The sequence below is a fragment of the Mesoplodon bidens genome (assembly GCF_964165515.1).
Source record: "Mesoplodon bidens genome assembly, chromosome: 4".
NCBI classification, from domain to species: Eukaryota; Metazoa; Chordata; class Mammalia; order Artiodactyla; family Ziphiidae; genus Mesoplodon; species Mesoplodon bidens.
The window spans coordinates 141,005,971-141,020,164 of record NC_138160.1 but is presented as its reverse complement, the minus strand read 5'-3'; the positions used below and the strand labels follow the sequence as shown (position 1 = coordinate 141,020,164).

The following is a 14,194-nucleotide window of genomic DNA, read 5'->3' as shown; positions in this document are numbered from 1 at the left end:
CCCATTCCCTCTTCCCTCAGCCCCTGACAACGACTAATCTACTTTCTGTCTGTGTGGATTTACCTATTCTAGATATTTCATGTAATACGCGGCCTTTTGTGTCTGGCTCTTTTCACTGGACGTGATGTTTTCAAGGTTCATCACTTTGTAGCACGTGTCAGTACTTCATTCCTTTTTTTGGTGGCTGAATAATATTCCATTGTGTGGATGGACCATGTTTTGTTTATCTGTTCATCAAAAGCCATCATTTAACAGCTGTGTGGTAACCCCTGCCATTTTTTTAAAAATAGATATTTATTTATTTATTTATTGGCTGCGTTGGGTCTTCCGTGGCTGTGCGTGGGCTCTCTCTAGTTGCTGAGGGCTTCTTATTGCGGTGGCTTCTCTTGTTGCAGAGCATAGGTTCCAGGCGCGCAGGCTTCAGTAGTTGTGGCTCGCGGGCTCCAGAGCGCAGGCTCAGTAGTTGTGGCGCATGGGCTTCGTTGCTCCGCGGCATGTGGGATCTTCCCGGACCAGGGCTCGAACCCATGTTCCCTGCATTGGCATGCGGATTCTTAACCACTGTGCCACAGGGAAGCCCCTGCCATTTGTTACAGGTGGTTTTCAAGTGGGATTCGTGTGCTGGCCATGCTGCTGACCCGCAGTGTTTTTTGGGGGGTTTTTTTGGCCTCACCGTGTGGCTTGCGGGGTCTTAGTTCCCTGACCAGGGATTGAACCCGGGCCCTTGGCAGTGAAAGTGTGGAGTCCTAACCACTGGACTGCCAGAGAATTCCCCCCGAAGTATTTTCTTGTCCTTCATTGTCCCTGCCTTCTTTCTGTCCCTCCTGAGGGAGGTGCACACAGCATGAGGACAGGGCCAGGGTCACTAGAAGGCGCTGCTTGTTTAATGCCAAGGCTGGTTATCAGCAGAACTTTCTCTTTCATATAAAATAACTTTTACTGCCTTCTCTCTCTCTTGTTTTTTAACTTTAAAGATAATTCATATATGTGGTAGAAAACCTGGGAAGTAGAGGAGAAGAAAATGAGGAAGAAATAAAATCAGTTGTAACCCTGCAACCCAGAGGCAAGTGCTGGTTGCATTTTGATGGATTTTTGTAACAATTTTTCAGTCGAATATATTTTTACATAAGTAGGACCACCCTGTAGATACTGTTTTATATCCTGCCTTTTTGTTTTTCATTTAACGTTGTGCTTGGTTGCTTTAGTTATAAGAATTTAACTTTTCAGGGCCACTCCATCTGCCTTATGGATGTCTCGTAATTTATTTAACCAGTGCCCCTTGTTGACTGCTTAGGTTTTTTTCCACTTTTACTTCATTAGAACGGATTTCGAGGTGGATAAAACTTTACTTTAAAGGAAAAAGTTCAGACCTGTGGGCTCCCTGAGCTTTTCCAGTTATTGGGTGTGTCTGTATGATGGATGTGCCCCTAAAAGCAGCACATACGAGGAGTTTCTGAGGTTAGAGCAAGATAGTATGCTGTAGGAAAAGATGAAAGAAGTAGAATATATGCTATGATCACAGGCTTATTTCCTCTATTTCTAATCTAAGGGGCAAATCAAAGAAGTATATCAAAGTATTAATTGTAGCTCTTGTGAGGTGAGGAGACTTTTTCAGGGTTTTCTCCTTGCTTTCTTTATTTCTGTTTTTTTCCACATTCCCATTTGCTCATAATGAGCCTCTGTCACTTTTTTGATAAGGAAAGATGAATTTGAATTAAACATTTAGGCCCCTGGGTTTGCTTTTGTGTGCGTTAAAAATAAATTTTTCTTACTTCAAAATAAAACATGCGCTTTTCAAAAAGAGAAAGTAATAAAAATATAAAGTTCCCCTGTAATTCTCCCACCAAGAAATGGCTTTGGGTATTTTCCTCTGCACACGTGAAACCCCCAGAAGCACTGGCTGAGCCAGGCATGGAACTGCTGTCGCACGCAGGTACAGACACAGGCCCTGCCTTTGAGAACTCTGCAGTCTAGCTGGGAAAACAGACGTAAGAGTCAATGATAGCCCGGATGATTTGTTAAAAATAAGTACGGCAGGTGGTTCTGAGCCATCTTCTTGGGGAGGCCCTTTGGACCCGGAAGGTCAACATGCGGGTAGAGAGAACACCAGCACAGGTGGGATTGCTTTGACTAGAACAAGATTGTTCCATCTTACTACTCTGAAGACTGCTCTGTGCACTCAGTTGTTCCCTGGCATCTTTGGGGGCCTGTTTTGGGTCCCCTTAGGTGAGAACACAGGGGTGGGGGTGAGACTGAGGCCGGCAAGGCGTGCTCCCTCCCCTCTTCTCAAGGCTTACCCTGTCTGTCCTCTGTCTCGGGTCTAGAATTGCAAACGCACACAACTCTAATGTTTCCAACAAGTTTGCCAACGACGGCAGCTTCTTGCAGCAGTTTCTGAAGTTGCAGAAGGCACAGACCAGCACAGGTGAGTGCAGTCCCCCACCCCGACCCTGTCCCATCTCACCTCCTCCTGCTGGCTTTCTCTCCCAAGGGTCTCTCAGCACCTCAGAAATGGCAGGTCCCACCTTAGACTTGTTCCTCTCACCCCTCGTTCATTGAGCGCCCTCATTCTACTCGTCCTCACGCTAAACACCCAAGGGGAGAGTGCAGACCTTGCCCTTTAGATGCTTACCCCCAAGAAGTGGAGACCAAGAAGCCAGGTTTCGATCCAGGGGGTAGGGGCCAGGACTGAGCATACCCCAGGGTTGTGGGACTGAGGCTTGAGTTAGAGCGGCAGCCCAGGTGCAAGGAAAAGGACCCTCTTCGGGCGGGGGGCGGGGGCGCTTGACCCACAGGAGCCCCATGGGACACGCCAGGTGTGAGAATCACCACCTGTGGGAAGCCCACCTGTATCTGTGGTTGTGCACAGATACCAGTCTCATTTTTACTGTAAGAAAGTTACTGGTGAAACAGCTGACCTTTAACCTTTGTCAGGTTTCCCAGGTAACAGTGAAGACAGTTAACCCAAGGCCAAGTGTACCCACAGAGAGGGAGAAAGGGCTATATGAGCTCTTCACTGCGGGGTCTCATGCCATGAATTGTGTTTGAAAAGTCCCAAATAGATTGGCTCCAGGCCGCTACTGACAACCAGAGGGAGTGGGTGTAAGCTGGACATGGGGATTCAGGTCTCATCCAGAAGAGCTGCAGCATCCCTAGTCTGTGGATATAGGCATCAGAGGTACCTATTGCCAGAGTTGCCACCTGCAGAGTCCCGGGCTGGGTGACCACAGTAGGTTCTTCTCTGCACCTCAGGGGTCCTCATCTGTAAAATGGGGGTGGCGTCCTCCCTGAGTGCTTCTGGTCACCCACTGCCTGCCAGCGCTGTGCTAGAAGTTAAGAACCCAGCCACCTGGGGCTCGGAGCATGCAGGTTAGGCAGAAAGATAGGAAACCTGCACCACAGACCTTGAGTGTGGGTATCCTTCCTTGTATCCCAAGATGCCCCGCCGAGTGCGCCCGCTGCCCCGCCTCGTGTGCTCCCTCGCACCGGGAAGAGGCCCCCCCTCATCAGTAGCCCGCCAGGCCAGATGAAGAACTACGTGCATGCCAAGCAGCTGCCCGTGGCCAGCCGCCCGAGCGTCTTCCAGTCTCCTGACGAGGACGAGGAGGAGGACTATGAGCAGTGGCTGGAGATCAAAGGTGAGGGGCTGGGGCTGCTGCCCCCCTTCCACAGCTGCCCCTCCAGCTGCTCCGGCAGGGTCCACGGGCATCGTGGAGCGCACAGCCAGGGCTGTGGGGTGCTTGGGGCTGTGGTCAGGGGGTGCCTCCAGGCTGAGCCTTCAGGATGAGAGAGGGGAAGGAAAGGGTGGGGAGCAGAGCATGGGGAGCACGGAGGGGCTTCATCCTGGGAGCTGTGGGACCCACTGTCTGCCTGTATGGGGGCTGGCCTCCGGGGGGGCATTCTCAGGGGAGCGTTCACTTGTGCCCTCCTCATCCAGTACTAGAAGAGGAGCTCCTCAGTGCGGGTACTTGTCTCCACAAGTTTGGGCCAGAGGTATGAGCATGCGGGTTGGAGGGTGTGCTCTCCTGCCCAGGGAAGGACAGTCATTGGCCTTGGGTGAGCCAGTTCCAGCCCCATGGTGGAGGAGGGCGGAGGAGGGTGGTGATGGTGGCACTCCTAGTGCATCCAGCCGTGTCCATATTCAGAACGAGACTTCGGTGCTGTGTGGAGAACGAGTTGTGTGAAGTCCTGGCCCTGGGCCACCTCTGCTCCAGGAGGGCTAGCACAGTCATGTCTCCCTGACAGGACAGACTGAAGTGACCATATAATGATGCCATGACAGCCTCTAGGACTCTTGTTCTGGATGAGGGTGCCGGCTTCAGGCCGTGCATCTAAACAGATCAGGGGCCAACCTCGAACCTTGGAGCATTAGTCAGAATGGAGTCAGTGAGCGTGGTGTTTCCTCAGAGAGGGGCCCTGGCAGTTCAATGGTACCCTGCTGGGAACTGCCACTTTATGAGGGGCAGTGGGTGTCTCAAGGCCTTTGAGGCTTTTATGGCCTGCTGTTGATACAACCTCAGAAAAGCACCTGTGCTTTGTAAAGTGACCAGGTCAGGGTCATTGCCAGGCATGTGGGAGGAGGGTGAGGCTTAGGGAAAAGGTAGACACAGAATGTCTCTCAGACCTCTTATAGGTCCTCCTTAGGCCACATGTTGTACCCCCCCACCCCGCGAGCTTCCTGGCAGTACAAGCAGCAGGGGGAATAAGAGTGGCCACAGGCTCAGTGTCTGGCCCCATTGCCAGGAGGAGCAAACATTCCTAAGCACTGATTGACATCAAGAAATTTCTTCTGAGAGTTTGCATATGAGAGATGTGAGCTGTATGGTGGCTGACAGTCTCAGAAACAGGCCAGCAGTAAATACAAAAGCAAGTGCCATGTGGCTCAAAGTGGAGGCTAATACAAAAATATATTTTTTAGTGGTGTTCACTGAAAGTGCTCTGAGGTAACAATTAAACCCGTTGCAATGAGTGTCCCTAGCTCCCAGATGTTGGTCTGGAAACACATGTTCTCACTCATGGAAACCAGGACTTCTTGGAGAAATGGCTGGCTCTAGGTCTGGGCAGGAAGCGTCTGAGATGATCCTGAAGCGCCCTGTCCCAGCAGGTATCGAGGAGGCCGTCAGAGACTGGGGTCATGTCCAGAGGCCTCAGGAGCCAGCTTAAAGAGGCTCCACTGGCCACAGAGGGGGTGATTGAGCTTCTGTGATGATATTAATTGTGTTGGATTGAAACCCACTGATGTCTTTAAATCAGAGTTTGTAATGATATTTTTAAAAAGAATTTGTCTTTGAAGGATGAAAGGGAATTGATTTATTGTACTGAACACTGGTAAAGAAAGGAATTGAGCATTCCACAAAAGGAGGGGGAGGCTGGCTATGTTTTCCAACATCTCCCTGCCAGCCTGGGGACTGGCTTGGCCTTTGGGAGGCTCACACACTTTTCTCCCTCCAGCATGTCTCGCAAAGGCTGTCTAGACCGACTCACCCCTCATCATGGTGCTTTGTGCATGGACCCGGGACGCCCGACAACCTCCCGCATTTCACCCTCTTCTCCCCCGACCCCTCTGTCCTTGTGGTCCGTAGAGAGAGTGTGCCTGTTGACTGTGGGGTGTGTGAGTTGAACCCCAGTACTGACAGCCTCCTTAAAGTTTCACCCCCAGAGGGAGCCGAGACTCGGAAAGTGATAGAGAAATTGGCCCGCTTTGTGGCAGAAGGAGGCCCCGAGTTAGAAAAAGTAGCTATGGAGAACTACAAGGATAACCCAGCATTTTCGTAAGTACTTCTGGGAGGGGAAGGCCACTGCTGCTTAATGTTCGTGCCACACATTAGTACATGCAAATGTTCTTGTAAAACCCTGGTGGTGACTGAAGCTGGCCGGGGCTGGATGCTTACTTGCTTGGGCCAGACACTGTTCTGAGAGCTTTCTCATTCACACCAGAGGTAGCAAGGGGCCCAGTGTGGTGTGGAGACTTATTTTTGGGCCCCATCGAGGTGTCTCTGCTCAGCAGCTTGCTTTTGCACAGTATGTCTTCAGAAGCTGCATGGGTCCACCCATCCCCGTTGCTCATTTCCCACTGTTTGTTTTACAAAACTCCTCTCCAGGTTTTTGCACGATAAGAATAGCAGGGAATTCCTCTACTACAGAAAGAAGGTGGCTGAGATAAGAAAGGAAGCACAGAAGTTGCAGGCAGCCTCTCAGAAAGGTAGGTGGTTGAAGGGGGTGGGAGGTTCTAGGGAGGCGTGTGGACAAACCATGCCCCAGGTGGAATCGGGGTTCCTTTCCTGGAACCCGTCGTGGCGTGGGGTGGCGTTGACAGTGCAGGTCTGTGCCCTCCCAGGGAGCTGGGATCATGCTGGGACCAGCACTGCCCTCCCTGCCAGTGCTCTGAGGAGTGGGGAAATCTAAGGGTCAAGGTAATGGTCAAGGTCATGTCCAGGAGCTCAGCCCTGTGCATGTAAAGGGGGCACAGGGGAAGAACACTTGCCCCTTGGTTCATGGTCATTTTCACAAGTGCTAATGAGCACCTGCTGGGCACTGAGGAGACCTAGAGACAAATGCAGTGACTGAGACTTGTCCAGGAGGGCCAGGAGACAAAAACGGTCAGCTGGTGGGATGAGTGTCAGGGGAGGGTGAGATGCTGCCTGGTCTCCAGCTGTAATGAAGTGAAACCCCAGCCAGGTGCTGGTGGGCAGCAGGGGGATTGATGTTTAAGCCAAATGTGGGCCACAGACGTTGGTTCATCATGTCCGTCACTTGCAGTCCCTTGCCCTGACCTTCTTCCCAGGAGAGATGGGCCAGGCCCATCCCCCCATGTGACCTGGGGGGACAGCTGCCAGCAGAAAGACTGAGGTGGGGATTCCCATCTCTCCTCCAGCCTGGACCCAGACTATCCCTTACATTCTGTTCCCATGTCCCAGTGTGGGTCCAAAACCCCCAGACATACGGGTTGGGAAGGGGTCGGTTGTTGGGGGCAGAAGCTCAAGATATATTATTATATTAATTCAGGTGTTTGGTTCCGGTGCAGTAATCTGATTCCCATTTGCCTGTTTTTCTTTGTATTGTTCCTAAAATAAACCCCTCTTGTTGCCCGGGGTTCTTAGCAGAAATTAGGCTGTTGGGTGTGGTGAGTTGAGCTCAGTACTGACAGCCTGCTTAAAGTTTCACCCCCAGAGGATGAAGAGGTCAAGAACCTCGCAGAAAAGTTGGCCAGGTTCATAGCGGATGGGGGTCCTGAGGTGGAAACCATTGCCCTCCAGAACAACCGCGAGAACCAGGCATTCAGGTAAGCGGCGGGGGGAACCCACTGGAGAGGTAACCTCTCACCCTAGTCACAGCTCCCCCGCTGAGAAAACGGGCTTGGTGTGGTATTGAGACGTGCTAGGGTCCCATGGCAAGAAGTTGGCAGGGCCAGGACTCGGGTCCAGGAGTTTCTGACCACAGAGTTTAGCCATGCCACCCCATAGGCATTCCCCAAGTGCACATCGGTGCCCTGAATCATCTCTGAGGCAGGTGTGTGGGGACCTTTGGGGCCTTGTGTTTTCCAGGTGCCTCATGGAGAAAGTCTCTAGCACTTGCCTTGCTCCCTTGTAACAGAATAGGCCAGGCTGTCGAGCAGAAACTCACAGAATCGTTGTTCACTGTTTGCATCCTGAGGGTCTCATCTTTACGACAAGGGAAATGGCAGGAAAGCAGGGAATGTGATACCTCGGGCTCTGGGGAGGGGGAACCCACAGCCTGTGTGCAGGTTCCACAGAGTGGGTGGAACAAGCATCCTGACCTCCCTGCTGTCCCCTGCCATGAAGTCACACACCACTCCCTCAGGCTGGGTCTGTGCTCCCCCTGCTCTGTCATTCGTTGGGTGGGTTCAGCCCCAGCTCTTTGTGGGGGAAGGCGGATGGGGGGGCCGGATGTTGGGGTGTGGGAGGGGTGGTCACTGCTGCAGGGCGGGGGCCAGCAGAGGTTTGTGAGGTGGACACTGAGCCTGTTGTGGAGGTGATGCACCCATGAGGACACTTTTGGCCACGAGTAACACAAGTCCCCACTCAGTCAGTGAGGAGATGCGATGGCGCTTTTAACGAAAGTGCTGGAGCAGCAGCCATCTGGGCTGGTTGATTCTGTAGCTCTAGACACCATCAGGGACTCAGGAAGAAAGAAGAAGGTGTGGATGCTGGGCAGGCAGCCAGTCGCATCTACTACATGTGAGCCAGCCTGAGCTAGACACGGAACAAAGTGAAGGGCGTCTGGAGGGACTGCCACGCAGGAGTGAAGTGGCAGAGATGGCGGGCGCTGTGCCACCTTGGCGGGGGAACAGGGTGAGCATTGATGCGGTGCAGATGGGCCTTGGAGCCGGGCCGGGCTGGGTCCCAGAGGGCTCAGGTGTCCACTGAGAGCCTTTGGAGGGTCTGCATAGGGAGTCACAGGGTCAACTGTTCTTCCAGGATTATCTGGCCACAGTTGTGGAGGGTGGTCAGGCACACCAGGTTGACGCACATGGGGGCAGAAGGGAACCATCGCATGGGGCCGGGGGTGGGGAAGGGCTGCTGAGGGTTTCAGGTGTCCCTGTGTCTGGTACCTGGGCAGCTAGGAGCTTTCATGGGGGCTGTGGGGTGTTTGGATCTAGAGTTCAGGAGACCCAGGATCTCCTCACAACATAGTGGTATCGGCCACTACTCTGCACTACCCAAACCAGTGTTGCAGTGTTACGGTCTAAGTCACTGCGTCTTTTTTTTTTTCTTCATTTACCTAAGTAAGATTATTTAAACAGGAAACTTAGTGTACTGTCACTTAGCGTGACAAGAGCTGACAAAAAAATCTATCTCAGGCAAAGTGGGCGACGTAATGGAATTCTGTACAATACCCCCAGCGCAGGTGGCTCTCCCTGGTCACAGGGGTCCAGGGCTCAGCAACTCCAGCCAAGCCTTTTCCCTGGGGTCAAAGCGAAGAGACATTATCGCCACAAGTGACTCCAGGCCCTCCCTGCAGCTGTTGCACCTTGTTCGGGCATTACTGGCAGGCATCTAGCTTGTTGGGTGTGGCTTTGATGGAGGCTAGAGGGTGACTGCCACGGATGAGGACAGAGCCTGGGGGTGTCTGGCAGAGAAGTAGCTGAAGGTGACCAGCATGGTCTGGGGGAGCTCATTTCGACACCAGAACTGAACTACAGTTGGCACTCCACACACTGGGGAAATAGTAAACGAGGGAGGATCAGGCGTCCGGACCTGGGCAAGGCATGCAGGTTCATACCAAGCAGACTGTTTCATCTTCACATGGGGTCAGGTGCAAGGCAGCTCCTCTCAACCCAAATCTAACAGCCACCTCGTATTCCTGCCGCTCTTGGCCCTTCCCTTCTGATTTCCCAGCAGCTATGAGTTTTGGGAAACAATTGCAATAGCTGTGCTCATCTGTAAAGAAGCTGGAAATACCTGTTCCTTTGACCAGTCATTCTACTTCTGAGATGCCATCCCCAGAAATAATGTTATATACATAGCACTGTCATAGTCTTGAAAAATTAGTAACACAATGAAAGTCCAGCCCCAGTGGGCTAAACTCCTATAACTGCATCTCCCCAGTGGAATCGTGGCCATCAGAAGGCAAGTTGTTGAAGGTGGTAGCAGCCAGCACACCTCAAGCTACGTGTGACTCTAACACATCACCTGGGTGAACCATGATCTTTACAGCAACCTGGCATGCTGGCCTTTAACAGGTGAGCAAGGCAAGGAGGCCAGTTGGTGGAGATGCCTTCACCACCATGCTACACTGCATTCTAACAGGAAAGCCTTATGTTGTCGGGTTAAGAAATTCTTAAAATATCAGGATACGGAAAATAGAATCACAGCTCTGTTCAAATAAATCTGCAGTGGAAAAAGTCTGGAAGGAAAAGACACTAAAGTGGTAACTTTGGTTAACCCTGTGGGTGGGATTACACCAGTCAGAGGGGGTCTTCGTTGTAGAATCCCCTGCACCTGTGCCCGGGGCCCATAGTGAGCTGTTATGCTCCTCACAGACAGGCATACCCATGGGGGGCTCTTGGGTGCTGGCTCTCAGAGCATCTTGGAGGAGAATCAGCATGAATCAGCAGCTGAGGCCAGGAAATGGCAAGCTTGTGAGCCTAGAGGAGACCCACCCCGCTAGGAACTGCCCCCCTGCCCCAGTGGGCGAATTCCCCGGTCTGCTTTTCTTGGAGGAACCAAATCACTTTAAATCCATGTTCCGGTTGCTACGAGTCTTTTTTAAATTCAGCCATCTGCTCCCTTCCCTCTTTGAACGACTTCTTGCTTTCGTCTCTTAATTTTTTTTTAAGATGTTATTTTTTGAGCAGTTTTAGGTTCGCAGCAGAATTGAGGGGAAGGTACAGAGACTTCCCATGTGCCCACTTCCCCGAAACATGCACAGCCTCCCCCATTGTCAACATCCCCCACCAGAATAGTATATTTGTTACAATTGATGAACCTATGTTAACACATCATGATCACCCAAAGTCTATAGTTAGGGTTCACTCTTGGTGTTGTGTATACTATGGGTTTGGACAAATGCGTAATGACATGTATCCATCATTATGATATCATACAGAGTATTCTCACTGCCCTTATATTCCCTGTGTTCTGCCTGTTCATCCCTTTTTCCTCCCTAACCCCTGGCAACCACGTAGTTTTGCCTCTTCCAGAATGTCATATAATTGGAATCATAGTATGTTGCCTTTTCAGATTGCCTTCCTTCACTTAGTAATACGTATTTAGGGTTGCTCTGAGTCTTTTTTTGGCTTGATAGCTCATTTCTTTTTAGTACTTAATAATTTTCCATTGTCTGGATGTACCGCAGTTTATTTACCTATTCACCTCCTGCAGGACATCTCGGTTGCTCCCAAGTTTTGGCAATTATGAACAAAGTTGTTGTAAACATCAGTGTGCAGGGTTTTTGTGTGGACATAAATTTTCAACTCTTTTATACCAAGAAGTGTGATTGCTGGATTGTATGGTATATTTAGTTTTGTAAGAAACAGCCTAACTGTCTTCCAAAATGGCTTGTACCATTTGCATTCCCCACAGCAATGAATGAGAGTTTCAGTAGCTCCATATCAACATTTGATGTTGTCAGTGTTTTGGATTTTGGCTGTTCTTATAGATGTGTAGTGATATTCATTGTTTTGATTTGCATTTTCCTGATGACATGAAGGGAAGTATCTTTTCATAATGCTTATTTGCCATCTGTAAACCTTTGGTGAGGTGTGTGTTAAGGTCATTGGCCCATTTTTTAATTGGCTTGTTTTTTTTATTGTTGGGTGTTAAGAGTTCTTTGTTTATTTTGGGTTTTTTTGTTTGTTTTTTTTTGTTTTTTTCTGGCTGTGTTGGGTCTTCATTGCTGCACATGGGCTTTCTCTAGTTGCGGTGAGCGGGGGCTACTCTTCGTTGCAGTACACGGGCTTCTCATTGCAGTGGCTTCCCTTGCTGTGGGGCATGGGCTCTAAGCGTGCGGGCTTCAGTAGTTGCAGTACATGGGCTCAGTAGTTGTGGCACATGGGCTTAGTTGCTCCACGGCACATGGGATCTTCCCGGACCAGGGATCAAACCTGTGTCCCCTGCATTGGCAGGTGGATTCTTAACCACTGCACCACCAGGGAAGTCCCCTTTGTATATTTTGGATAACAGTCTTTATCAGATGTGTCTTTTGCAAATATTTCTCCCAGTCTGTTGCTTTTTCTCCTCATTCTCTTAATGTTGTCCTTTGCAGAGCAGAAGTTTTTCATTTTAATGAAGTCCAGCTTATCAGTTGCTTTCATGGATCATGCCTTTGGTGTTGTATCTAAAAAGTTATTGCCATACCCAAGGTTATGTAGGTATTCTCCTATGTTTTATAGTTTTATGTTTTACGTTTAGGTCAGTGATACATTTTTAGTTAATTTTTGTGAAGGCTATGAGGTCTGTTTCTAGATTCTTTGTTTGTTTTTTTTCTTGCATGTGGATGTCCAGTTTCAGCACCATTTGTTGAAAAGACTGTCTTTGCTCCATTGTATTGCTTTTGCTCCTTTGTCAAAGAGCAGACTATATGTATGTGGATCTGTTTCTGGGCTCTTTATTCTGTTCTGTTGATCTCTTTGTCCATTCTTTCACTAATAACCCCACTGCCTTGATTACTGTAGCTTTACAGTAAGTCCCGAAGTCAGGTAGTGTCAGTCCTCCAACTTTGTTCTTCTTCAGTATTGTGCTGGCTATTGTGGGTTGCTTGTCTCTTTATATAAGCTCTAGAATGAGTTTGTCAATATCCACAGAATAAATGATTTTGACTGGAATTGCATTGAATCTAGAAATCAGGTTGGGAATAACTGACATCTTGACAACACTGAGTCTTCCTATCTGTGAACAAGGAATAGCTCTTCATTTATTTAGTTCTTCTTTGAATTCATTCATCAGAGTTTTTTAGTTTTCCTCATATAGATCTTGTACATATTTTGTTACACTTTACCTAAGTATTTTATATGGAGGAATGCTAATGTAAATGGTATTGTGTTTTTAGTTTCAAGTTCTACTTGTTCATTGCTGGTATATAGGAGAGTGATTGACTTCTGTATTTTAACCTTGTATCCTGTAACCTTGCTATAATAGCTTATTAAGTTCCAGGGTTTTTTGGTCTATTCTTTCATCTGTGTTTTTTATTTTTATTTTTTTTTGTCACGCTGTGTGGCTTGCAGGATCTTAGTTCCCCAATCAGGGATTGAACCTGGGCTCTCAGCAGTGAGAGTGCAGAGTCCTAACCACTGGACCACCAGGGAAGTCCTTCAGCTGTTTTTTCTATGTTGACGATCATGTTATATTTCTTCCTTCTCAGTATACCTTCTACTTCCTTTTCTCATCTTATTTCATTAGCTAGAACTTCCAGAATGATGATGAAAAGCATTGGGGAGGTGGGATATTCTTGGCTTGTTTCTGTTCTTAGTGGAAAAGCTTGAGGTTTCTCATCATTAAGTATGATGTTAGCTGTAGGTTCTTTGTAGATATTCTTTATCAAGTGGAGGAAGTTCCCCTGTACTCCTAGTTTACTGAGAGTTTTTCTCATGTATAGGTATTAGATTTTATTAAACACTTTTTCCACAGTGATTGATATGATCATGTGATTTTTCTTTTTTAGCCTGTTGACCTGATGGCTTACATTACTTGATTTTCTTTTTTTTTAATTTATTTTATTTTATTCATTTGTTTAGTTTTTGGCTGCATTGGATCTTCACTGCTGCACGCGGGCTTTCTTTAGTTGCGGCGAGCGGGGGCTACTCTTTGTGTTGCAGTACGCGGACTTCTCATTGCAGTGGCTGCTCTTGTTGCGGAGCACAGGCTCTAGGCAAGCGGGCTTCAGTAGTTGTGGCACACGGGCTTCAGTAGTTGTGGCACACGGGCTTCAGTAGTTGTGGCTCGCAGGCTCTAGAGCGCAGGCTCAGTAGTTGTGGTGCATGGGCCTAATTGCTCTGCGGCATGTGGGATCTTCCCAGACCAGGGCTCGAACCCATGTCCCCTGCATTGGCAGGTGGATTCTTAACCACTGCGCCACCAGGGAAGCCCACATTACTTGATTTTCAAATGTTGAACCAGTCTTGCCTGCCTAGAATGAATCCCACTTGGTTGTGGTGTCTATTCTTTTTATACATTAGTGGATTAGGTTTACTAATATTTTCTTAAGGATTTTTACATCTGTGTTCATGAGAGATGTTGGTCTATAGTTTTCTTTTCTTGTAATGTTTTTGCCTGGTTTTGGTATGAGGGTAACTGAGTAAGTTAGGAAGTATTCTCTCTGCTTCTGTTCTCTGAAAGGGATTGTACAGAATTGGTATAATTTCTTCCCTAAATGTTTGGTGAAATTCACCAGTGAACTTTTGGAAGGTTATTAATTACTGATTCAATTTCTTTAATAAAAATAGGCCTGTTCAGATTGTCTAGTTCTTCTTGTGTGAGTTTTGGCAGATTGTACCTTTCAAAGAATTGGCCCATTTCATCTGGGTTATCAAATTTGTGGGCATAGAGTTGTTCATAGTAATCCGTAGTAATTTTAATGTCCATGGGATCTGTAGTGATGGCCCCCCTTTCTTTTCTGTTGTTAGTAATTGGTGTCCTCTCTCTTTTTTTCTTAGCTTGGCTAGAGGCTTAACGATTTTGTTAATCTTTGTTTCTTTTAACTTTTACAAATGTTCCACACTGGGTTTTCTGAAGGG

The 14,194-nt window shown here is 48.6% G+C and overlaps 1 protein-coding gene across 1 annotated transcript in view; it reads left to right on the top strand.

Annotated features, from left to right (window-relative positions):
* Positions 1-14,194, top strand: part of SUGP1 (SURP and G-patch domain containing 1) — a 29,216-nt gene that overhangs the window by 3,696 nt on the left and 11,326 nt on the right. The window contains exons 3-7 of the mRNA XM_081231450.1: positions 2,325-2,425; positions 3,438-3,638; positions 5,648-5,771; positions 6,102-6,202; positions 7,159-7,282. Of these exons, the coding sequence (XP_081087576.1) occupies positions 2,325-2,425; positions 3,438-3,638; positions 5,648-5,771; positions 6,102-6,202; positions 7,159-7,282 (651 nt within the window). The remainder of the gene's footprint in view (positions 1-2,324; positions 2,426-3,437; positions 3,639-5,647; positions 5,772-6,101; positions 6,203-7,158; positions 7,283-14,194) is intronic.